The 25,332-nt window shown below is 38.8% G+C and overlaps 1 protein-coding gene across 2 annotated transcripts in view; it reads right to left on the reverse strand.

Annotated features, from left to right (window-relative positions):
- BMPR2 (bone morphogenetic protein receptor type 2) overlaps positions 1–25,332 on the reverse strand; it is a 111,481-nt gene that overhangs the window by 7,346 nt on the left and 78,803 nt on the right. Inside the window, exons 4-13 of one of the 2 annotated variants that reach the window (XM_057375746.1) lie at positions 18,839–18,949; positions 18,238–18,329; positions 15,915–16,145; positions 11,843–11,957; positions 10,060–10,220; positions 8,842–8,989; positions 7,761–7,897; positions 3,992–4,164; positions 1,681–2,942; positions 29–304 (exon numbers count right to left, since the gene is read on the reverse strand). In XM_057375746.1, coding sequence (XP_057231729.1) covers positions 255–304; positions 1,681–2,942; positions 3,992–4,164; positions 7,761–7,897; positions 8,842–8,989; positions 10,060–10,220; positions 11,843–11,957; positions 15,915–16,145; positions 18,238–18,329; positions 18,839–18,949 — 2,480 coding nt within the window. In that variant the 3' untranslated portion in view covers positions 29–254. Of the gene's footprint in view, positions 1–28; positions 305–1,680; positions 2,943–3,991; positions 4,165–7,760; positions 7,898–8,841; positions 8,990–10,059; positions 10,221–11,842; positions 11,958–15,914; positions 16,146–18,237; positions 18,330–18,838; positions 18,950–25,332 lie in introns of those variants that run through there. The other variant, XM_057375744.1, reaches the window with a different exon arrangement.

Raw genomic sequence — 25,332 nt, forward strand, 5'->3', positions numbered from 1 at the left:
AAAAAACAGAACAGAAAATAGTATTATGAGGAAGGTAAGATTAGACTGGAGTGAAGGGTTGTTATTTATGTGAAACACAACAAAAGAACAAAATCTTTAAAAACACAGAGCAACTGTGTGGCAGAGGCAGGACAGGTGTATCAACTACAACAGCTGCCACTAAAACAAAGGGTTAGATTCTGTTCTCTCTCAGAAATTACTTCAGTGAAGTAATTTGTATTACCTGGAATGCACATTGGCATCAAACRGGAGAATCAGCATTTGACATATGAGGGACTTTTGCAATCATAGTATCTTATATTACCTGTAATGGGAGGCACAAAAAAATGTTGCTACTAYAGGACAGCAAAGGCTAAAATTTAAATAGTGTAATTAAATGTTAGATCCCCTAATCCTACTCCACCTGGCAAAGCATTTCACCTGAAGACAAAATGGTYCATTCTCTGTTAAAATCTTCAGACAGGATTTGGAATGCTGGGTTGCAAAACTGGCAAAACCAACTTTAATCATGATAAAACTTCAGCAGTAAAAGTCTGATTGTTAAAAAACCTTTACACAACCCCTTCTTTTAACTTAACCTTCAATTAAAGAAAGTCACTGTGATAATATTTTTTCTTTATCTAGGCAAGATTTCAACTCACATCAACATGTTAAGACAAAAATTAAGGTTTTCTACTTGTAAGGAAGGCTTAAAAACTCCATTACTGACTATTCAACCACATTTCTTGAAAGATACGTTCTGGTTTCATTTTMAACCTTTGATTTAAACCAAAGATGCCTGGTACTCCAGTTTGTTCCACGAGTATCACAGCATCTTTCTAAATAAACACAAAAATCTCTAAAGAGATTTGCAAGCACTTTCAAAACTAYAGTAACTCCTGGAAAGATATTTTCTTTAAAATGCACATCAGGAGTTCTTTCCAATAGTTCAAACAGGATCAAATGCAGAGGATGTACCTAATTTAACTACATGATTACATTCTCACTTTGAAAAAAGAGAGCCCCGTTGTAACCTGTTAGACCTCTACTCATAAAACTCTTAAGGAAAGTTATTCTGAAATAGACTGTYAAAATAATTTCCTTCTCTAATTACCTGAATTAATTTTTATGTACATAATAAACTGATGATGAATTGCTCTAATTGTTGAARCTAGGACAGTAAATGGACCCTCCATTTAGGCTGGGCTGATACAGTAAAACCAGTTGTTTTAAAATCATGAAGCATATAAATAGTTATTATAATAAATTATTTTAATCAATGCATCTTAGAGACAGCTAGTCTTGGGAGAATGAGGAAAAGTAAGGAAAAGGAGAGCTCCTATAATGTGCTCCTGCAGAAAAATACAGCACACTTTTTCAATATGCTTTGCAGCAACTAAAGGTAGGAGCCTTGCAAGGAATAATGGAAGTTAACCTAGAGTCAGAGTAGATGGGTTAGAAAGAGAGAGATTTATTCTGTGTATGTGAAAGGATGATAGTGATCTAACATACTGGAAATGATGGAGACAGGATTTATCAAAAAGACTGAAATCATGCTGAGAGAAATGGRATTTATATGAGATTTAATAAGAATGCTTGGAGGAGAGAGAGRAGAGACGGAAGTAATTTCTATTCAAGCAGATATATGCAGCTATTAGGTAGAAAAACATCAGGGAAATGTTCAGTCCTGCAGACACTTACACTGCATACTACTGCTATCCAAACTACTTGTGGCTGACAGATCCAGCGAATTAGGCCTCTGTGCTCTTCTAGTCTGGCTCTGCCCAGGATTCCTCACTACATTCTGGATGCTGGCAGCAGCTGTGTCTGGACAGGGATTGCTGTTGTTGTTGTTGGCGTTTGTTCGGCCGCTGTCCAGTGGTCGCTCCCTCCTGTCCACCAGGCGGTCCAGAACGCCTTCATCGTGGCCAACCTGCTGCTCCCTCCTCAGCAGGGGCTCGTGCTCATCRGGACTGGAATTGATGTTGAGCCGACTATCCTCCCCGCTGAACTGGTTCTGAAGCATTTCCTGGGCCCTCTGTGTCACTGAGCTGCTGGGCTGGCTGGAGGGCACCGTGCCGTTGGCATACTGGGTGGTGCCAGCATGACAGTTTATGCCGTGGCTCCTGCCAGCCACTCCRTTCATGGTCACTGTCACAACGTGAGGCTCTGCGGCGTTGATAGTGTTCATCTTGGCAACGCCCGTTTCCACTTGCTTCAAGTTTGATTTGTGCTTGCCACCAAATTTTAACCGTGGCTCCTTTGTTGAATTTTTGGTGTTTAGAGGGAGGCTAGTAGGCCTCTTGGGAAGGTTCTGTTGCTTGGGTAGAGGATAGACCTGAGCGGATGGGACATCTGGAATCAAACACGCCTGACTGTTGCCAGCTTGTGTGAAGTCCTGCTGTCCTGTCACCTCTACTGCAAGTTTTATCAGYGGATAAAGCAAGCTGGAACTAGTGCTGCTGAGTGGATCTGGCCCACTGAACTGCTTAAGTGAATGTTCCATCAGATTCTCATCAGAGCTTTCTTTCAGGTTCTTATCCACTTCTTTTGGATCCAATTTATTTGTCTCCAAGTCCTCCTCTGTTAGCTGCAGACAAACAGGGGTGGGCCCACCTGGCTGCATGACATTTGTAGTGTGTAAATTTGTTTCATCCAAATAAGGCATTTCGGATATGGTGGTCATGCCAGTGCTAGGAGTGAGGCCAGCTGTRTTGGTGGTGGACAAATTGGTGACGCTTGTCTCAGGACTAGGGATGCGAGCTTGGGCTTGTTGCCGCTCGTAGTTAATGGAATTTCTGTTCTTTTCCCCTGAAGTCAATGGTGTAGTGGACATTGAATGTTCAGAAGAAATGTTCTTCACTATGCTGTCCGTGTGGTGGATTGAATCTTCAATGTAGGAAGAGGAAGAATAATCTGGATATGGCCTTATCTTTGATACACGTCTATGATGYGTCAGATTCCTTTAAGAAAAAGTAAGTGATATTAAAATCACACGTGTAAAAATCACCTCATACTATAAAGTCTCTCATTTAAGAGAGCTGAGTGTCTTTGTTTCTTTCCATGCATAAACTAAGGACAGATACAATACAAACTAAGATATTCCAGCAACTTCCTTGAAAAGTCCTGGGGATATGAAAATTTATTTTATTAGGGCAAAATCTCATCATGGATGTTATTTCCTAAGAGAACAGTAATTTTCTTCTATTTGTCCAACTGACTGCTAAGGCACTCTAGATGGAGAGAAGTGACACTGAAGAAGGTCAACAAAAACCCAAAAGACAAGATAAGAAAGTGATGCTGGGAAAATGTCACAAGGTCCTAATCCATGAAAACTCTACTATTTAAACAATTTAGGTAGTCTATGATTTCAACAAAATTTTTTTCATGACAATAAGCACCGTCAGATATAGCAACATTACTCTTCTCTCAATCCAGATTTCCAGAGTGTATTATTAAACACTAAAGTCAGTTTTGCAAGTCCTGACTCCCTCTGGATCATGTATAAGCAGAGAATKTGCAGCACTTCTCTTGCTGAGATCAGAATAACAATGACTTAAACAWTGGCCCTGCAGTTCATTAACTGAAAAACTACAGGTTTGGGACATGGTAATTTCTCAAACTCATACTGAATGCAAATGTACAGTTTTTAGCAGAACACTTTGAGCAGAAGTTTTACKCATCAATTAGCAAATGTACTTAAAGACAATCCACTTTGTCACTGCATATCATGGTAAGCCTGCTGAGACAGTTTGCCTAAGCTCAGCTTAAAAGGCTGTTCAGTAAGAAATACAGTTGTTTACATGAAAGGTGCCCAAATTCTGGGAACACACAGGATATCCTAAGAACACAAACAATTGGGATCATGTCACAAAATACCATATGCAAACTAGGTCATGTAACACACACTGACTCACGAATGCAGCAAGCTGTAGCACTTCTGTCCTGGAACGAGCCAAGCACTGCATTGGGTATTTCCTGCTGACTAAACCCAAATGTGTTCACCTCTTACCTCTCATTTTGCATGGCAGTTGACATTGGGTTGACTGTTGGACTAACTGATTTATTTCTCTCCCAAATCATCATGAGTTCTGCCATTCTCTCCTCAGCACACTGTGCTGTTAGTCGAGCTTCTGCATCTTGATCCCAACAGTCTTCAATTGTYTCTTTAAGTGACCTCACAGCCTGCCAGGAGACAAAAGCCCTTTAACTTATTTTACCTTTATATTGTGCTTCCAATTTATGGCAGCATTCTGCATACATGAAAACAGTCACAAACTGGTGAAGAAAGAAAAGATACACAATTTCATTCAAAGCTGATTTAACCTAAAAATAGCAATATGCAATGTCTCATACCTCACACACATTACCAASTGGGAAGACAATGACTTAGGAAAAGCCACATTCACCAATGCCCATAYAATCTTCAGCTAGTCCTCTGATGGATGCATGCTCAGCTCACTCTCCTTGCTTTATGAGAGCTGTATACTAAGGATTGCTGRTATTTTGGAAATGTTGCCATGGTTATTCTCACAGTTCTGCTAATGGTCACTGCCTTGCTCCCTTGCACTGTATGCAAATAACACCATGCTCACTTCATCATCCTTTGATTCCTCTGTTCACCACAGTAACATTCAACTGTCTCATAAGAATCAATGAATTTCTCTGTGCCATGGGAGCAGATTTTTTGTTGCACTTGTATTACAGGTGGAGAAACAGAAACACACACGTGTTCCTGGCATCACACTGTGGGATCAACTGTACAGTCAGGATTAGAACTCAAGACCTCCAAAACGTGCTGCCATATGTTCAGGGAAACAGAGAGGATACAACTGAAATGACGAGCACTGAACACTTCTGTTTCTACTTCATCTGGAGTACAAAAGCCAGGCAGACATTTCTGGGCCCCTGATGCCAGTCTAYGTCCCATGGAGAGGATCTGGTCTGCCAGAACAACTCACATCTACAGCCCAGCTTTTAACCTTTCCAGCACTGAGGACTGTGCACAATCCCAGCTGGGCACTGGGGCATTCAGTGGGTCCTGCTGCCTGCCTCTGGGCCAGAGCTGCCTTGTGCCCTTCTGGCACTGGAAGCCAGGGCTAGCTCCAATATGAGCCAAGAGCTCCTCACCCATGGAGAGGCTCCTGGCATTGCTTGCATTTGGCAACCACTGCTGCTTGGCAATGCAGCTCTGGCTGCACAGGTGGGGACCAGCTCCCCCACAAGKGAACCTTTCATCTCCCCACAGAGGATCACAGAGGGGATAAGCCAACATTCTTCCCTTAGCTGAGGGACACGAGTCTAAAGGCATCCTCAGGGACAAGGACAAGACAGGGTACTGGATCCATTTTCTCTCCCACAATAAAATGTCTTCATTCAGCTTTTAGGACTTGATTTTATCACAATTTATACTAAGTATCTAAGTCACTGGACACTCTAATCTGCTGGCCTGTCTCTTTACAAGACTCCTATGGGTTTTCCCAGCAGCAAATTCAACAAGTGTTTCATTTAATATTGTCGGTCCTCTAGCATATCCTTTCCTTTTGATGTTCTAAGGATCACAAAAGGAACACAGTAATGACTGTAGAGACATTTTGCAAAACTAAAGTTCTTGAGCTTCACATTTACCACAGTTATGTTTTCTATTAATTCCAGGTTTGAAGACAACTATATTAAAGTGCAYTATTTACAAGTACTAGCACTCATCGAAAAGACAGAAGGGACCATCAATCCACATTATTCTGTTATTCTGTTAATACCCTTCAGTGCTGACCTCTGAAGTCAAGCATGGACTCCAGACAAGAATACACATCTCAACACAGTTTATAGCCCTTGAATTATTTTATGTACATCCTCTGCTCAGGTTGTTACATTTTACTGTGAAAAACAATTCTGCTAGTAGTCTGTAACATAACACAGATAGTTCCAAAAGCAGACTGACACTGCAGAGGTAAACACATATTCAGGATTACGCATCTTTTGAGTGCCTTAATCATGTCATCTAAAAAATAAAACACTTTTTWATTTGTATTTCTCAATTGAAATGGACAAATGCATTTTAACAGATGAATTTGCACGAAGGTGTCGTAACCCAACATGTCAGCAGAGGTTTAAATAATGGAAAAAAGTATTTTATCCCATGCATTAGATAGAGGAGGGTGGGACCTTGGTCCAGAATGCGATTATCTGGAGCTTAGTTTTCTACACTATCTGACCTAGAGTGCTCATTCAAATGTTACCCTAGACTGACATAGGAAAGAGGAGGTTGTTTGACACCCACTTTTCTCTTAAGGCAATGGCGTAGATCAGTCCTTAGAGCTGGAGTTATCATCACCATTTTGATTATTTGGAAAAAAAATCAGTAAAAGCACAAGTAATGTATTAGGCAGTTTAAATGGGGATCATCTAATAGTGCTGGAGTCTATCAGCTTGTTAGAACATAATTAACATTTAAAAAGGTAGTCTGCAAAACAAAACAAACCTTCTTGAGCTCTTTTAGTTTCAACTGTCTTCASAAACAGCTGTCAAGCTTGGTTCCTCCAACACTGCATTTGCCAACATGGCTATAGTTAAAACAGCTGCTGTTTGATTTCCTTAATACTTTGGGCACTGATCCCTCCTTTTCCCTCCTTTGCCCCCGAGACTGGCTGGCCAAAAGTGCCTAATGAAAGCAGCTCTCCTCGAAGCTCCCAGCTCAGTTACAACATGTTTTACTGCAGTGTAGCACTGCAGGCTATGCTCCTCTCTGAAAGCAGGTTCCTACATATTTACAAGTACCAGCACAGGTGAGSCCTTGGGCTCCTCCCAGTCTGCACAGCAGCTACCAACTTATCAACCACCAAAGTCTCTGAAGATTGAAGGGCATAATTTCAATAAGGGAATAACTGAAATGATCTTTTTAAATAACAGTCAAGTATGCCATTTTCATACTTGCAATTAAGCCATATTACCTAAAGCAAGTTACCATGTATCAGGTGGAACCCAGTAACTGTGTGCATTTCACTTTGCTGGTAATAAAAGACAAACATCCTCCTCCAAGCCAAGGGGATTCTCATTACCTGACCTCTGCTGCAGATAAAAGCAAGCACAGGCTCTCACCAGAGTTCAGCTGACTTGCCTTCACTTGTTGGCCTGCAGCAGCAAGGCTCTAAGCCATAGCTTCACTAATTCAAAACAACAAACAATACTGTGATGTTTATAGTCTTGAAAATAAAAACTGATGATCAAATGAAGCCATATAAAAGCTTTAATGCAGTTATAATGAAATGATTGCTAGAAGCTTTAGCCTCTGCAAATTCTGAGTACTACAGAAGTTCTAAAAAGTTTATTACAATGTTTACTGATTTTAGTTTTGGAAGAGGTTATTGATATTTCTGCCAGCTATTTTAGGGTTTTATTAGTTTATAAGATGTCAAAAGGCMAAAATTGCCTTCACATTTCTCATTCAGCACACAGAGAATACATGGACATTTAATGCAGGATATTACAGATAGTGTCTAAAAATTAATGTAAAATGTTGTCTTCAGTGTATCACACTGCAGCATCCAGCAACAAACACAACAATAATAACATTATTTTTCCTTGAAAGAAATCTAGTTTTCATGTCAATAACTTTTAAAAACTGAATTMAATATTTAAGAAGTCCAGGTAGAAATAGCTCCCAGTCCTTAAATGGTAACATACAGGAAAAAAACGCCAAAACCTAAAAAATTGCTTTTAAGAGATTAGTATACTCTAATACTGGTTAAATCACTGTTTCTTTGCAAATTATTCTGTCTCACCAGGCTATTCTCCTTCCATGCTTCTGGGAATTTTGGTCTTTGCTTCTCTCTAGACACCAAGACTTGCATATCTTCAAAAGTGGGATGGTTTCCGACTTCAGTCTGGAAAGCCATCTGGTACTCTGGCACAGATTCCCCTGTTAGCAAARGAAAGAAAGGGGAGAAAAAAATCAATCACAGATTAAAAGGCAGAGCAAAGGCTTTCAGTTGATGAAAGGCATTATCAAAGTTGCTGTCTACTGAGATGTTCCCCACTTTCCCCACAATCTAACTTCCAAAAAAAGCTAAACTAACTGCAAATGAATTAAGTGATGTTCAGCAGCCTTTCAAAAGATAGGTTCAGTGGCACATTTGGAATGTCTTGGAGCCCGAGGATGGCACCTACTTTCTGTGAAACACCACCGACTGATTTTATTCATGTACTTTATTCAGGAGGAAGCTCAGCAAGATTACAAGCCTCTGCACATAAAATACAGCAGTTTGATTGTAAAGAGAATGCTGTATTTTATAGAATGAGAACGCTCATTCTGAATGCTGCGGCTTGGGAAGAAGATGGTGGATGTGGCACAATCTCACATTTAAATTTTAAGTGCCCTTTCTTTTGTTTTGTTTTACAGGCATGGAGTATTTCCCTGAATTTTCAATATCACTATCATAAATAAAAGTATGACTGACTTAAGTCTACCATAAGTCAGCATTTTTTCATGAGGAAAGTCTGAAAGACACTTCAGGCACGTTTATCAGTTCTAAGAACTGGAAGTGCTGCCTTTGCCATCAGCCTAACTCTCAATGTTTTTAAACTCGAGACAATAATAACAACGATAATAATGCACAAATGGCTCTTAGAAGGCCTGCAAACTGCCTGAACAGGTCATTTCAAGCCTTTCAGCAGCAGCCACGCCTCGCCCTCAGATGTATGGTCCTGACAAGCACCACCTCGAACACTAGATGGCACCGACTTAATGGCAATTCAGAACATCTCTTCCCTTCTTCATTTTCAAAAGCTCAGGCTCGGGAGCAGCTTTGGTTGTTGGTGCCACTTCCTGCTATCATGGTTTTTTTCTGCAGCTCTTTTAGTTACCTGGGAAGAGGTCTGTACATCTCATGAATATCTCCCAGTAGATCAGGCCCAGTGCATACATGTCCACTTGTTTCAAAGCAGATTCACAGTCCCTCAAGTTCACTGCTCCTTCAAGCACTTCTGGGGCCATGTAGCGGATTGTACCAACCTGGGAAAACATAAAACTAAAGCTTCAGCAACTATCAAATTCAATTTAATTTTTAATACCCTTTTCTGCTTCATATTTTCTACAGTTAAGGAAAATGCAGCTCGTTCCTAATCAATGTGCTCAGCTTTGAGACTCTTATCAGTCTAGTCATAACATAACYCTTCCTCTACTCTGACACTTTTTTGTATGTACCAAAACAAAATTATTTTTTCCCTTACTTAATGTTCTCATATAAAATATGAAATAGTAGAAATGTTCCTTTTTCCTGAAATTACTGTTAAAAACCAAGGTATGTATCATAATGGAAGAAGATCCTGCTGAATAGGAAACTTGTTTTCTGCCTGCAAGGCTCCACCTTACATATTCCACAGTCAAARGTCATTATAGGGAAGATACCTATTMATTTTCACTGGCACATGTRTTAGATTAGAGCACTTACTCATCAGGGCTTGTAGGACAGTATTTTGTTAAAGGACTATTCCATATCCCTGCATTTTAACCAGCAGTTTCCCTGTTTCTTTGTTCACTATGGGGAGATCTAAAAAGAGCTCTTCTGCACTAGGTATTGTCAATTTAGCACTTGCTTTCTAAGGGAGGATGACTAGCACTGTTAAAAACATTCTTTGAATGACATACGAAGCTCTTCTGTGAAAGCACAGAAAAACAACATCTTTGTTTAAAACAYTCTCACTGTACTTCAGTAGCCTGTATTAGATTTCAAGTAGAAGATGTAAAATATGCTATGTCACCATTCCARAAAAATGAACACCAAAATCACCAAAAACTGCTTTGTCTTCAGTTAGCACTTGCAGTACAAGACTGAAGGGACTTGTATCACATTGTCACAGAAAACATGGCAACCAATCCTAAGTTGTGTCTTCTCATATCTGACACAGGAACTTCAGTCTGCCAATCTATCACCTTTCTAAATTGCAGGCTTCTGTTAAGTATTTTGAGAATAAAACGAGTTTCTTCCTATGGAAGCCACAGCCCCTTCTCACCCATACTGCAGTCAGTCCCCATTAGAGAAATTATAGCACCTGAACATTCATACAACCATATGTACTCACCTCACTAATGGCTGCATTGTCCTCCTCCCCTGGTCGTACCAGTCTGTTTCCAGTTAACTTCATGGAGAGCCCAAAATCACTGATGACACATGTTCCATCGTTCTTCACCAGCACATTGCGGCTGTTCAAGTCACGATGGGATATTGCAGGTTTGTAATGGTCTATTTGGACACACAAAAGTGCTCGTTACTATTTGAGCAATTCTACTGTTTGCCAAAATGAGAGAACCTCATTACATCTCTCAGCTATCATAAACAGCGAATCAACTTATTTTTTAGAAAGCCAATGTTTTTGCTTCTTTACAATGASCTCCAGAGTAAGCTATCTAGAGAAAGCTGACTGGCATTCAGAGTTGCACTGTTATCTATACAATATATTAGGCTACWGCTAYATACAGTTCTAATGTTTGCCAGTGSTCTTCTTSTCAAGGGAAATATCAGCATGGTTTTGCAGTGGAGMCATTGTGTCCTTAAAGACAGACCTGCTGCCACAGCCCTAACAGCCAYTCCAAATACTGTCTGTCATTTCCACACCCCTGTGTCAAATATAGCTGATTATTCACATTATTGGAATTATCATTGTCACCTATTCAGAAGTTAAGCAGACAATATTATTCCAGARAGTCTGAACATGTTCATCTTGCAAGGGATCTGATCTTTTCAAAAAAATTATCTCCATTGTTCCTAGTTTTTATTTCTTTTGTTAGTAAAGGAGTATGGAATTAATTTTACTGTGGAATTTATTCTACTCCATGAGTTTCTTRCTAGCATTAACAGACTGTGGTTGTCTCTCCTTAATGATGGAAGGCTTGCACATTTTCTGGCTGCYAATGGACACACCTGTCTGCACATTTCAAAATTATGACGTTAGGATGATAGCTGCTGTTTCAATGGCACATAGGAATACTGATTTGGGTATTTTCAGCACTTTTAATAGCATCTTTAGCTGTCATTCTTTGTTAGTGCTGATGCTGAACATTTGAAATATATAGTTTGAAATTTTAATCCAAACATTAGCACCTCAACGTAGATATAATGAAACCAGTCCTTTATTTACTGTCAAAAACCTAACACTTCAGTGCCTAGGCCAAATTCTGCAGCCTGATACATCACAGATCTCAGAATATCTACTTTATAATTMTGATACTTCAGCTGCAGAAATACTGGCTGGAGTATGCATGCAGAGATATAAAGATACTAATCAATACGTTGTCACAGCCAGAACACTAATAAAGCACCAGAAGTCCAGCATTATTCTTTGTACACAGCAAAGACTAGGCCCAAACCTTCAGACAAAAATCCAGAGACATGAGAAATAAAAATACAGTAGACTTAGAAGATTAAATGATAAAAAATATAGTTCACACAGAAACTAAAAATTGCTTTGGTGATTTGTTTCTGAACTGCAAAAACAGATAGAGCACCTCATCTGTTTGCCCTGTGCTAGAGAGGCAGCCAGTGCTTCAGCTCTTCAGCAATCTGTTGCCATGATACAGCAGCACTGCACAACTCTGCCTCCTCCTCCTCCTCCTCCTCCTCCTCCTTCCTCTCCCAGGGGCTCTCCAAGTTCATATTCTGTGTTTTCATAAAAGGGTCACAGACACAACCCATCACACGGGGTTCTTCACAAGGAAGGAACATATCAGAAGTTCTGAGATATCTCAATTTGCATTCATCATTTCCTACTCACAGTACTGTCACAGAGGAAAAAAGAAAAGCTGGGATCTACTAGCTGGTAGAAATAGGAATATATTGGAGATGTTGGCATCCCTTTCTGGCCTTACCTCCTCGAGGCAGCTCCGTGTGCAAGTACGCCAGGCCCCGAGTTATTGAGTGTGCCAAACGACAAGAGCTCACCCAGTCACTTGTATGGAGACTCAAATATTTGCCCAAAGAACCCTAAAAAGAACCCCCCCAAAAAAGACAAAACAAAAAACATGGATTAAAATCACTGTCCAGTAGAATAAAGCTAAATAYTTTGGAGACTCAGTTTTATCCACTRCTTCTAAAAKGTACAAACYTGCAACTGCTTATGTGTTTACCYACATGYTCTAAAACACMAGATTGGACCAAAGTTTTATTAAATTTCAGTGTTGCYATTTCATTTCTCTTAAGTGGAATAGAAATTTTGTCACAGAATAACAGCAATTRCCTGTAGAAAAATTATATTAATTATAAAAATCTCATTGCAGAATTGAAAAAAGGGGACTGCCAATGTAACAGCCTGGGTTTCTAAAAAGTGGGCTTTAGACCATTAGCACTCAGGGAATACATAACATCTCTCACTGGCCATGCTACAATCTATTTATGTATCAAAACAAAAATCACCTMAAAGAAAATTCCAAACAAGAGCAAGTCCACATGCACTAAAGAAACACGGAAAAAGGACTGCCATGTACCTGTTCTCTTGAAAGACAAGTTCTATGTGTAAAATGGGGGCTATTCTAGTAATTTGTCATGAAATCTCAAAGAAAACCAGAAGGAAGTGTGTCGATTATGATATTAAGATACTCTAGAAGCTGAGGCTGCTATCCAAAACAAGAGCCAAACCCTGCAAACTGGGACACCTCTGATGCACAGTCCCAGTGACAATACACTTAATTTAAATAAACTAAATCCTCAAGCATGAAGGACAAGTCATCTGGCCAACTCTGCATGTTTATTATACTTTTAGAACTACAGACTACCCTGAYTTTGCCTATTTAAGTCTGTAATCTTGAAGATGCACCAATGTATAACATGAGATGCAACTAAATACATATAATTGCAAAATAAGTTCTATAACTTTCGGTTCATAAAATTTAATCTGAATCCTCAGGAGTTGACACTCAGGTATGTTATGCATGCACAGTTCAGTTGGAGGCACACAGATACAGAATTTAAAGTGACCAAAGTATTAGACATTTTTTTAATCCAGTGCTAAGACTAAAACCAAGTCCTTGACAGGACAGTCCTTAATAGAATCACAAAAATCTTACACCTTTTCAGATTAGTCTSTGCAGAAAACAAGGAATCCCTAAATAGACAATGTCCCCAGTGAAAACACAGACCAAAAGTCACTCATGGAAGTTTACATAAGTATTTTTTTCATTGTTTAAAATGCTGTTATATGAACTTCAAAGTGATCGTGTAATACATTAAAAAAAGCTGTGAATTCATCTAGAAATAAGGAATCCACCTAGAAATAAAGGAATTCCACTTTTTTTCCTTAGTGTTCACAGCTTTTTAGGAAATACAAGCACTCTTACTAGACTCCAAATGTCATCAACTTGTGTTTTTTTCTTGGCTTAATGGATTGAGATTCCAGCCCATTTTAATGGAGGCCACAGKACTGTTACTATGATGTGACTGGGAAATACTCACCGTATTAAGATCTTTAACCACCTTCAAGATCTTTGTGCTGCTGAGATGTTTTTTAGTCTAGTTAAAGGCTGTGATTTTATGCTTTTAGTGAAGTTCAATATAAATGACAACCAAGAGAAGTTTTAGTCAAGATTCAGACACAGATTTATTTGTAATTAASACTACCTTGTCAGAGTCATGAGCTRCATGTTAMATTGGGGATATTTGTTCTGATTGTAGCTTTTGATAAAACTGATGTTTTTAACAATCAGAGATTCTATTTGTTTTAGAACAATTTTTCTATTGTTCTAAAGGGACATGAGTGTCTGACTACTGAAGAGGTAATTCTGTGGCTATTACGTATTTCCTATGCCATCCCTCACAACTTACTCCCTTACTGACCTCCTACACCTCAGCGTCTCATCAGAACAGCATGCTGATTGATAAATACACAAGATCATTCCTTTCACTTGCCTATTTTCTTTGTTCTGACAGCATGTTTGCATAATACAGCCTACAGTGTTTAAYAATACAGCCTAAGTCAAACCTATTCGTCTTGTTTTCGCCAAGGTAACAGCAWGAACAATTTTCTGTGTAAAAATGCCCTGGTTTGTGTGTTCTTAYTTCCAAGAGGGAAAGTATTTTGAAGGAGAGCGATGTTTTGAATGGGAAGTATTTCACCTGCACATCTTGTATTGTTTAGTCCTTATTGAAATCAGATTTATGRCTCCAGTTTGAGCGCTGCAATTCCCTTCTAGCAGGGCTGCCACAGCAGGCTTCCTTCGCTGCTGTTAATTCCACATACAGCAGAACATCTGCTCACTGAATTACAGATCACACTGTGCATTAATTACACCTGCTGTGCACTTTTTCCAATGACTTCCAAATAACCAGTGGATTGATTTTAGACTAATCTTGCTGTTCCTAATACCACATTGGGAAAGAATTTGATAATATGATGTTATAAGCTTCATCTGTACATTTAATCAGGTCATTAACAGATCCTGTTTAGATGAGCAACAAGACACAATTTTCTATCAAATTACATTTCAGCTGAAAATCCTTTCATTAAAGAAAACAGCAAACCTAGRTTACCTGTGAAGATAGTTATGCTATGCCCTCCCAGGAGTAGAATACTTACTTGATTTTACTTAACTCAATTACTTGTAAATATGTCACTTTTGTCAGAGCCACATGCTTTGCCATTGTCCATCTGGTATGGGCACATCTGACCTTTTTCATGTTATTTCTAGATTCCGCAATCTCTTCCTACATGCCTATCTCTTACAAGCTGACATGATTGAGTGTGTTCTCACAAGTTTCAGTTAAKATACTCTTTATATATTTGTGCTATATTGCTTTAAATTTGTATATAGTGTATACRTGTGTAAATACAAACCTATGTTTAAGGTATGGATTTACAGAGATGCATTTAACTTTCAACAAAAGCATATACATAGAGCCTAAAAACACTAAAGACAGGCCATCATTACTGCTACTTAGCATTGTTCTGCTCCTTTTTGCTATTCAAATAAACAGCTTTTGTCCTACTGCCTCTGTAAAAGATCAGGCTTCAGCCACCCCCTTTACATCCTGCAGGAAATACATTATGAATTTGCTTACTTGAGACCAGAAAGCTCATTAATAAAAAYTATTGAACTACATAACTGAAGTTCTTTCCCATGCAAAGGCAAAAAAAACTCCCAAGATAAATTGTGACACATTCTTTTTTCATTTTAATTTAGATATATATACATAACCCCTGTATACATTTTATTTTTCATGAAAGCTATTCACATTTATACTCCATATTTTTAAAATTTCTGTTTCTGWATATGTGTGTACACTCACAGAACATTAGGAACTCTAATCCATGAATTTGAGAAATATAAGCATTCAGTTAGCGAAAAAGATTTGAAGATATGGTTCTAGAAAGTCAGGCTGCCTTCTTAAGACATGTCCTACATCATCAGCATWTGCCCCAGAAAGCTTTAAAGAACATAACAGGATAAAAAGGCACAATGATTTATAGCACCACAAACTAGTCTGACGACAATCTTGGATCTATTACATTTCATTGTAAAAAAACCCACTATTTACAGCTATTGAGTGAGGTCATATGACAATTACTTAATAGTAAGAACTTTTAAATTTATTAAATTATTTTAAAGTAAAAACAACTCTTCAAATTCTGTTGTTGAATAAGGGCAGAATTAAACAACTCTTCAAATTCTGTTGTTAAGAAGGACAGAATTGACTAAAAAAACCTTTTACCACAATCAAGAGCAAAAGCTCCAGAGCTAAGAAATTTTAAGACTACATTTGGTAGAATGGACTGGGAAATCTAAAAGGATATTACAGTAACCCACAATAAKGTGCATTAAAATTGTAATTTATATGGATTATTTTTACATTACTGTGCAAGAAGCACCATCAAAACTCAAAGTACATCCTTTTTATGTGGCTACTCTTAGGATTCTTAACCAATCCAATTGATTTCTTTGAAGCACTTACATTGGGGTAATATTCCATCACCAATAAATATTCCATGCGGCCGTCTGCAGTGAATCTCTCATCTCCCACAATGAAGCGGGCAATGTTCTCGTGTTCCATCAGTGGAATCCTGTAAATGTTCCTCTCATTGACAAAGTTCTGACGATTTGCAAATGAAAATACTTTCACAGCAACTGGACGTTCATCTAAGGAACCTTTATACACAGCTCCATATCGTCCCCGGCCAATCAACTGCAAAAAATAGAAATGATTAGTTCACTAAAGAATAGATGAAGACAAAATCCAAGTTTTCATTTTACAAGAATTGTATGCCAACTTTTATCCTGACTAATAGTATAAGAATAGTGAAGATAGTGAGTATTTTGTAATGAACATCAGAACTGGAATGCTGTCATGAAGGCTATTTTGGAGCTGGAAACGCCAGCACAGCCCTACAAAAAAATTGGTCTAGAATCTGAATATCCACTTAATATAATATAATATAATATAATATAATATAATATAATATAACATGACATAACATGACATAATATAATAAATATCATATAATATAATATCATATCATATACATAACACAATATAATAAATAATCTATTCAGAACTTTTATATACAGAATCAATAAAATACATGTGTTTTGTGAAGCTAATTCTCTTACCAACTTTTGCCCACTAAAGATTTACAGCTTTTATGTAATAAATTTAATCTCACTCCAGAGTTCACAGACATTAAGAGAAACATGTTAAGTTTAGGACAGTTTATAAGCTGTATCTTACAGGTTAGTAATAAGAAAATATGCATTTGTAGTGCAAAATAGATGCCAATAGAGCCAAAGAGATCTTAACAGAAAGAACTAATTAATTTCTGACTACCTGTGAATCTTTATTCTAGCCCCCACTATGTTAAATAGTCTTCAAGAATGGCCTTTCCCATCTCCATAGTTACTGCAGAAGAAAGATGAGATCTCTGCTCTAAAACAAAATGTAGGACCACCTTCAGGAAGAGCCCTAATTTCTAAAGCTAAAAAAAYTCTAGCATCGTAAGAGTTTAAGCACCTATTTAAAATAATTTTCAGGCAGACCCATACATGAAACTGTGAGGATTTCATGAGCCTTTTTTTCACTTTTTAAATACTTACAAAGGAAGGAGGAATGGAAAAGAGGAATGATAAAAAAAGCAGCATTTTTAAAGATGATAAATTACAGCAAAGTTTTCAAAAATAAAGTATCATTTAATGAAGAGACTTTCTGTTTCTCAGTCTTTGCATATCACTGGGTTGCAAAGCAGCAGCAAGTCAGTTCCAGGTACAGACCTGGAATTTAATCTACCCACAGACATGTAAAAAGGCAAGAAGAAGCTAAAACATCAGTCCTGCAACACTCTGACCCCACACCACCTGAGGGTGTGGGGTCAGCTCCTTAGGATACAAGAAACAGAACAGAAGACGTCACAGGAGATCTCTCTACCACCAAAACTGCTGCTTTCTCCAAGACTGCAATATCAGTACAAGTAATTTCATCTGGGGCTTTGAATACTTCTACAACACACATTGTTAAAATCCTGTAAACTCTGCCTCAAGTACTTTTTGGTTGGCAGAAGCCACCCAAGGTTCTTTACTGATTAGTCTGTTGTCACCATTGCAGCAGCTCCCACTGCACGTTTGCAGTCTGCATCTCTACCAGGAAAAGAAGTACCACTCTGCATCTCAGTCATTCTACTAATTTTTTTTTCCTGGCTAGAAATTTTAAAAAATTCAGTATGTTCCCTCAAGCATACCAACTGGAAGCATAACATTTTCCAGTTTTGTGATGATACATCTAACACCAAGCTGAGTAGAAAGTTCTGGGTGGCCTCTTGTTGTCATGGAGATACACAGTACCTCRCACTGAAGAATGACTACACATAAATGCACCATTGCTGAAATTACTGCCCTATCTGCAGTACCTTCTATAGTCCGAGAGTGTTACTAAAGAATTTCAAATTCCTACAGTAGGACACTGTGCTCAAAGCAAGCGGTGTCAAGCAAAAAAGATGGATCTTTTGATGCAATGCTAAAATATAGCACATTCTAAATTCCCCAGTGTTTCTTTTTTGTTGTCAAGGTAAAATATGTTCCAGCTAATACCGAGAATATTATTAACAAAATTAGATAAAATATAAAACTGCAGTAATCCCTTTTTTATTTGAATTTCTTCTTGAAACTGTGATTTAGAATAAAACATTACAGGAGCACTAATACATTCATTTCTGTCAGGATGGCTGGGATATGACCACAAGCATTATATTGAATAAAAGTGAAGATTAAGAACTGAGTTGAATATTTACCTCTAACAGCTTTAGATTATCCAGATCCAGTGAGGGCTCTGATGCTGCTGCCTCCATCATGTTCATACTGTGCAAACCTTGTTTACGGTCTCCTGGGGAAAAGGTTGAGGAGGAAATTAGACAGTTTCCTTTCTGGATGTGCTCCAAGTGAAAAAATGCAACTTACCTGGGACCTGGCAGAAATACATATTGCAGGCAAGGATGTAACAAGTAAAAAGGAGTCCTATAAAATCTTCTCAAAGTCAGCAAAATGAGCAGTGAAGGTGCTGATAGCTAAAAACTACAGATACCTGYTACACAACTATTTCAAGAATTCAAAGTCACTGGCAGTAGCTATAAASCATGTTCACCACCTCACTTAAGCTGTACTGAGCAGAGGATTCCAAAATGGGTCCCAAAATGCCAGGTTGGAGAAATCATAACTCTCTCCAAACTGTTATGAAAGGCACATCACCTTAAAATGCCAGAGAGGAAAAAAGGGAGCATTATGTACAAGCATAAAATAGGGACTGGGGAGAACAGAAGATGTAAGGATAACTTTGAGAAACAGCCAAATGAACAGCTGAAAAAAAACAAAGCCAAAAAGATCATCCATCCCTACCTGCAAGCATCCTGTATCCAAAGAACAGAGCTGCAATCAGGACAGCCAGTACAGACACAGATGCCAGGGCAATAACGATGGTCTCATCTCGATGAAAAGAATGAGAAGAATCTGAAAGCAAACAAGATGAGGACTCTTAAACTGTAAATTTGAAAGAATCAACAYTATAAAACATGGAATTGTTATTACAACAATGAGGGGGGAGAAATGTACTCTGGATTGTAAAACATCACGCTAAACTCTTTTTCCTCTCAAAATCTAGGGATGGCAAAAGACTTGATCAGTCCCAAACCAGCTGGGCACACATTCATCTGCAGCTTTTCCCATTCTCCTTTGCCATGTGGAGAGAGGTACTGACAGCACAAAGTCAATCTTCTTTCTATCTGGGGAAGTCCAGCCCCGCCATGTCGATGCAGTCCTGCACTGCAATCTGTGCTTTAATCCAGTTTCCCAGTATGAATCAGGTTTGTAACTTTTACAAGTTTCTTTTATTGTTTTTCCCAGGASAAAAATCTCAAAAGGTTTTGCTAATTGGGCAGCAAATAGGATAAATATTCAATGTTTCATGTTAAAATACCTGAAACATATATAAGCCCATGTACGCAAATATTTCAAAATACTTTGGGGTTTTGATTTGTTTTGCATCAGCACTCATATTTTTTGGCAYAATTCTTACTTCTTAATATAAAAAAAGACAGAAGTATCTCTACAGACTGCAGCAGGAAACCTGAAAAAACAATAAAACACTAAACAAAATTAAATAAAATTAGTGTTATTGAGCCTATTGTAAAATAGCATTTGATTTTTTGTCCAAATGTGAGTATATTGCTTTTTCAGGTTTTCTTGGTTGGGTTCGKTTTTTTTCCCCAGAGAGGAAAAAGATTTCATGAAAACATTTGGTAGTGCCTTGAAATGCTTCTCCATGTCAGACTCCAGTCTTGCTTCCTGCAGGCATATAAAAATCCAGCCACTTTAATATAAAAAATTTTTAGTGCAGATAGTTTTCTGATGTCAGAATCACTGGAATGTGGCACGACAAGACCTCATTTACTTTGGCTTCAAAACCAAGYTTGGGAACTATGTTTAAACATGTCTTATATACTGCAAAAACTACTCCTTAAAAGACTGTAAGGAGACCTGACTACACTAAAACCACAAAATACAAAATGCACACAAGATTTAACATTGGATAATTTTTTAGGTGAGACTGAAATACAATTTATCCCAGTCTAGCTGAATAAACTRACAAATTCACTTTTCTTGAATTGCATTTAAAGGAAATTAAACAACATTCACAACTTCAAATTCCCAGWGTGGACAGACTCAAGAGAACCAGACAAGGGAAAGCAAATTCAAAATACAACAACTGTCATTTTTACATTACCATAATGGTAAGGGGAAATAATGGAAAGCTGGTAAAACAGAATGCCAGAGAGAATTTCAGCTGTGATAGAAGCATGTGAAAAATCACCTATCAAAACCCACATGCAACTCATATCTGATACCTTCATTCATCCTTTAAATACAAGGGACCTTGTGATAATCCCARTATCATCAAATTTAAATTTGTTCAGTTAAAAGAAATGCCCGTCACTACTGATTTTGGTAAAGTAAGTTTCACTAAGAAGGTAAGTTATTGCCATAAAACACTGTTGTGGGTTAAGGTTTCTCCTTTTGTTCCCTTTCTTGGGCAATTTTTCTTTCCCATTTTGTTGCTGGGATACACTGATTGCCAGGTCATCCTTCTGATGGCTGGATGATTGGGGAAGACAAAAGAACCTACACCCCACCCTAAGGGTCTCCTCCTGCCTGGCAGTTTTTTTTTTTTTTTTCTCTCTTTTTTCCCTCTCTTTGGAGAGAGGGAAGTTCTTACAGGAGTTTTGGGCTTAGGGGAAGGTGTGTGTGTGTGTATGTGGCGGGGGCGTAACTTCACTCCCTGCCCTGCTTGGCTCAGAGGAGGAGGTCGACCTGCTGCCTGTTGGGGAGAGCTTGCCGGCTCTTTTCTGCAGAGCCCAGCATCTCCTGGTTCCTGTTTGCTCCATTGTGATCTTCTGCCCCTGTGCCTTGCCAGGGACCCCTGAGATTCCAGCTGCAGTGGTTGAGTTCTGCTGCATCCCATCTGCAGCCGCGGGATTCTGCTCATCTCTTTGCCCATCTGACCGTTCTGGGGTTTCTTGCTATCCAGAGGGAGCACTGAGATTGGCATTTTTCCTCTGTGAGTTTGCAGAGGAACTTTTTCCCCGTCCATCTCTGCCGGTTTGTATCCGCCATTGGCCACGCGGGAGATCTGAACCAGCCGGGACCCGCCCACAGCGCCCCCTGCAGCCACCGGGGAATCATCGCACCCGCCCTGCCCGGCCGGGAGCCAACAGCGCCCCTGCTGACTGGGACTGGAACTGCACCAAAGGGGAGGGTGTGTGTATCTCTGTGTGAGGCTGTCAATGGGTTTGTGACTGGGCTGTTGTTGCTATTGCTGTTACTTGTTTTACCTTGTTATACATATTTGTAAAAACTGTTATTCCCTTTTACCCATATTCTTGCCTGAAAGCCCCTGATTTTTCCAAAGCTATAATAATTCGTAGGGAAGGGGGGTCACATCCACCACTCCAAGGGGGGTCCCTGCCTTCATTGGCAAACATCTGTCTTTCAAACCAAGACAAATACTAATGTGCAATAAAAGCTGTGACTTCCATTGCAAAGAGATTAAAAGATACACATTACGATTGTCATCTAAATTRTGAATTCAAAACACAGGCATACACGTATAGTAAACCCCACAATATCATAAAGGAAACTTACATCAGACAAAGCTATATGAAATATTACACAAGTGTGAGAAGATGAATAGCTGCTGGCAGGGAAATGGTAGTTTTGACTTTCATATTTTTATTAATGGAATTTACACTTTACTGGGTTATCTTTTAAAATATGTATTAAATGTGGCAGGTTTTGCATCAATTCAAGACAGTGCCTAGCATGTACTAAGAAGCAGCAGGTTTTGAGACTGACCTTTTTGTTAAAATCTCAGCTGTATTTTCCTTGACTGCACAGCTAGAGTGCTGCCATTTGCCAGCTCCCCATCGCCTAATAACCACCAACCATTTCCACCATTTGCCAAATGATACCTAATGCCTAAGTTTGATTGCTCTTCTTTAGTTTTCTGTACCCTTAATCAAAGGGTTAACAACATGCCTCCATTAGGAGAGGCCCCTCTACCCTGGAATGGGATTTTGCTGTTCCTCCAATCCYAGCATGGCCCAGGGAAAGGGCATCCTGAGCAACATGTTCCTCAGCAGTTGTGGCTGCCTCAACACACTCCCCTCAGAAGCCTGTGAATGCTGCCACTCTGCAGGCTGAAGAGACACTAGAAAATCTCAAGATAACATTTRCTCCCAGCAGCAGCTGAAAAACACACTGAGAAAAAGGATCGTTTCTTTTTCCTTCCTTGATGGACCATCCCCTCTGTGGGATTTTTCTGTTTAGTGGGTAGCTGGGCAGCCACCAGGTAACCTCACTGACCTCCCTGGCCTTCAAGAGAAAAKAATGTTTTCATTTTTTTAAAAGCAGAGTTGTTCCTTTTAAGAGTCTTAGATTGGCTTATCTTTAACTGTTTTTCAATTCCTATAAATATTTACAAATAATAAACTGTCAGCATTCCAACAGCCAAGTCAGACCTTCAGTTTGAGTTACTACTGTCAGGATGATGAGCAATATTTGTCAATTTAGGAAAAAAAACAAATTCTTCAATAAGGGCTTGTGAGCATCTCAGTGGAGTGATAACACACAGCTCAAAACAACACAAGTGAATAAAATACTCCGTGTGACAGGCAGTTAATTCCCAGGCAGGACAACTTCACTATCTTTTGCTTGTAAATCCACACAAAAAGCAAAGCACAAAACCCCCACAATGACAGCTGGACCAGACAGCTCCGAAACCCCCACAGAAGGTGTTATTTCTTTCAACCCTCTATCTGCTTTGTAAGACAAAAACTTTGGATGTTCTCAGATCTTTCTTCAATAGAACAGAAAGGATATGTCACTTATCAACCCAGTTTTAAAACCTTCCCAAACGTAACAAAAATCGTATTAACTCACTAATTTTATTAATCCATCTCTTTCTTTGTCTATACTTTAGTCTTTTACATCATACTTACCTTTAAATGCCTAGCTAAGAACCATATAGGACTTCTCAAGGCATATGCAGAGGCTCACATATCCTCTTTTATCTACTAAGTAATTAATACATGTTCTTTATATACATATACACAAGAGTCATATTCCTCTTGCTATTATCTGGAGATGCATTTTAACTAATTCACCAAAAGACACATCAGTGTAGGTGAATAAAAGTAATYACTAACCTTTAAGCAAGGCACTTTTAAAATAAGGATGTTAAAATGTACATGTGTAGAAGTTTCTTTTCATCGTTGCTTCCACAAACTTATAGTCCGGGACAAAATAACCACGACTCCTCATGATGATGACATTTACTATGAAAGCCATGATTTGATACTGCATTTCCTATCAACAGCTCCAGATGTATTACAGTGCACAAATTTTTCTGAACTAAGACTTGACTGTCTTAAGCTATTAACAATCCGTCCCTCAAATCAGTGGACTGTGCTTTTCAAATTTATTCRCCTGGACCGGACACCTGCCCTACAACACCACTGGTTTTTTAACATGTCATTGTACAAACTGACTTTAAACATGCTTAACAACCACTCAACAATCTCATTTGAATTTCTGGAATCATTACCAGTATTTAGGTACTGAGTGACAAAACTGATTCAAAAACAAACTGTCCACCACTGTTTTCAAATCTCAGACTGGGAGCCCTGATATGTCAGTATTATTCCCAAAACAATGTATAGCATAAAAAAAGCAATAGAATAAAGAGCAGAATTAGCTGCAGACTCTGGAAAATCCAATGATTAAGGAGTTGACTGCTGAGTTAAATGCTACCTGCAGTTGTACKCAGAAGATCTTGTCAGAGCTTCCTCAGATTCATGTTAACTAGTGCTAGTGCAGGTGCTTGTTTCACTGCTATTTGCAAGTGATGCTTTCATTTCCTACATAAGCTTAGGCTCCCTGATCTACAACAAAACGATCCACAACAAAACATTAAAACCAACAGAAACAGCTGCGAGGCCTGAAGAACCTTAAGAGCCAATTTCTTATTCCATTTGGATGGGAAGAAGAGCACTGCTCACAGGGCTACTGACTCTACAAGCAGTAAAGCAAAGACGCCATGTGGAAGACTTGAAATATTTTGCCAGTAATTCTGATAGTAGTCAGCAGTTTACTTAAGTCTACCAATTCCATCACGAAGATGTATCACAGTGTACTCAAATAGTGTAAGTCTACTTTCTTTCTTTTTTTTTTTTTTTTAGTAAGAAAAAGAAACAAAGCACGACTCATTTAAACAGAAGGACAACCTCCTTCTGGCTCAGGAGCAGCTGGTAAGCAACAAGCCACCATTCCCAGAAGCATCCTGACCTCATCACCAATAAAGAGCTTGTTTTCAGATTCCAAAAGCCTGAGTACAACAACTCCTGTGTATGGAGAAGGTACACACAAATAATTGGGAATGTATTTCAGAAGAACTGTGAAAGGGAATGCTTCTAGTATTGGGTTAGAAGTGAGTCATCTGGCTGAACCCAGCCCTGCACTGGGGATACTCCCTGCAGGCTCTTCTCCCACATTAAGCATTTCTCTCTCTTTTCCCAGGCATTACTGCCATAACAGTTTCCAAGCACTTATAACAATATCTKTGATAAGTTAAGTTTTTAAAATTAAGCTTCAATACTGCTGCACAGGGAAACTGTCAAAATGCCACCTTCCTAACTTTCCCCAGGAATGACACAGAATGAAGAATACTGCTGGTGCTAATGGCATCAGGATGAATAGTACTTTTTCTTCCAAGGAACTATAAACATAAGCTTGTAGTATTAATTAATGCAAAAGTATTCCAATCTGTCCCTATGCTTGAAAAAACTTTTTCTTTCCCTCTGTAATTTAACTTTCAAAAATTAAAGCCTCTTTTGTAGGCTTCTTGTTTCCATACTTCAAATTAGCATTTATGCTATGACCAAAGAATGTTGTGAGAAATCAGGGAAAATTGAAACAAAGCCAGGTAACAACASTCAATGGCAAACGAGTCTGTAAATACACAGAACTCCTTCCTGGGAGCCAGAAAGGGGATGCACCATTCTTGTATCTTCTTTCCCCTTCAGCAAATACTGTGAAACCTGTGGACAAGAGCTGCTCTGGATAAAGCACCAACTAACCCAGCACCATCACTGTCATAGCATCAGTTCAAACACCCTGGCTGTGCTCTTGGAGGTAAAATATGAGCAATCCATGAAGAGCTCTTGTATTTCCTACTTCACCATTCAACACTTTTCCCTGATACTATTACTGAAAGGAGAAGGAAGGAAGGAAGGAAGGAAGGAAGGAAGGAAGGAAGGAAGGAAGGAAGGAAGGAAGGAAGG

The sequence above is a fragment of the Malurus melanocephalus genome, unplaced genomic scaffold, assembly GCF_030028575.1.
Source record: "Malurus melanocephalus ecotype Western Australia unplaced genomic scaffold, MMel_1.1 scaffold_257, whole genome shotgun sequence".
NCBI lineage: Eukaryota > Metazoa > Chordata > Aves > Passeriformes > Maluridae > Malurus > Malurus melanocephalus.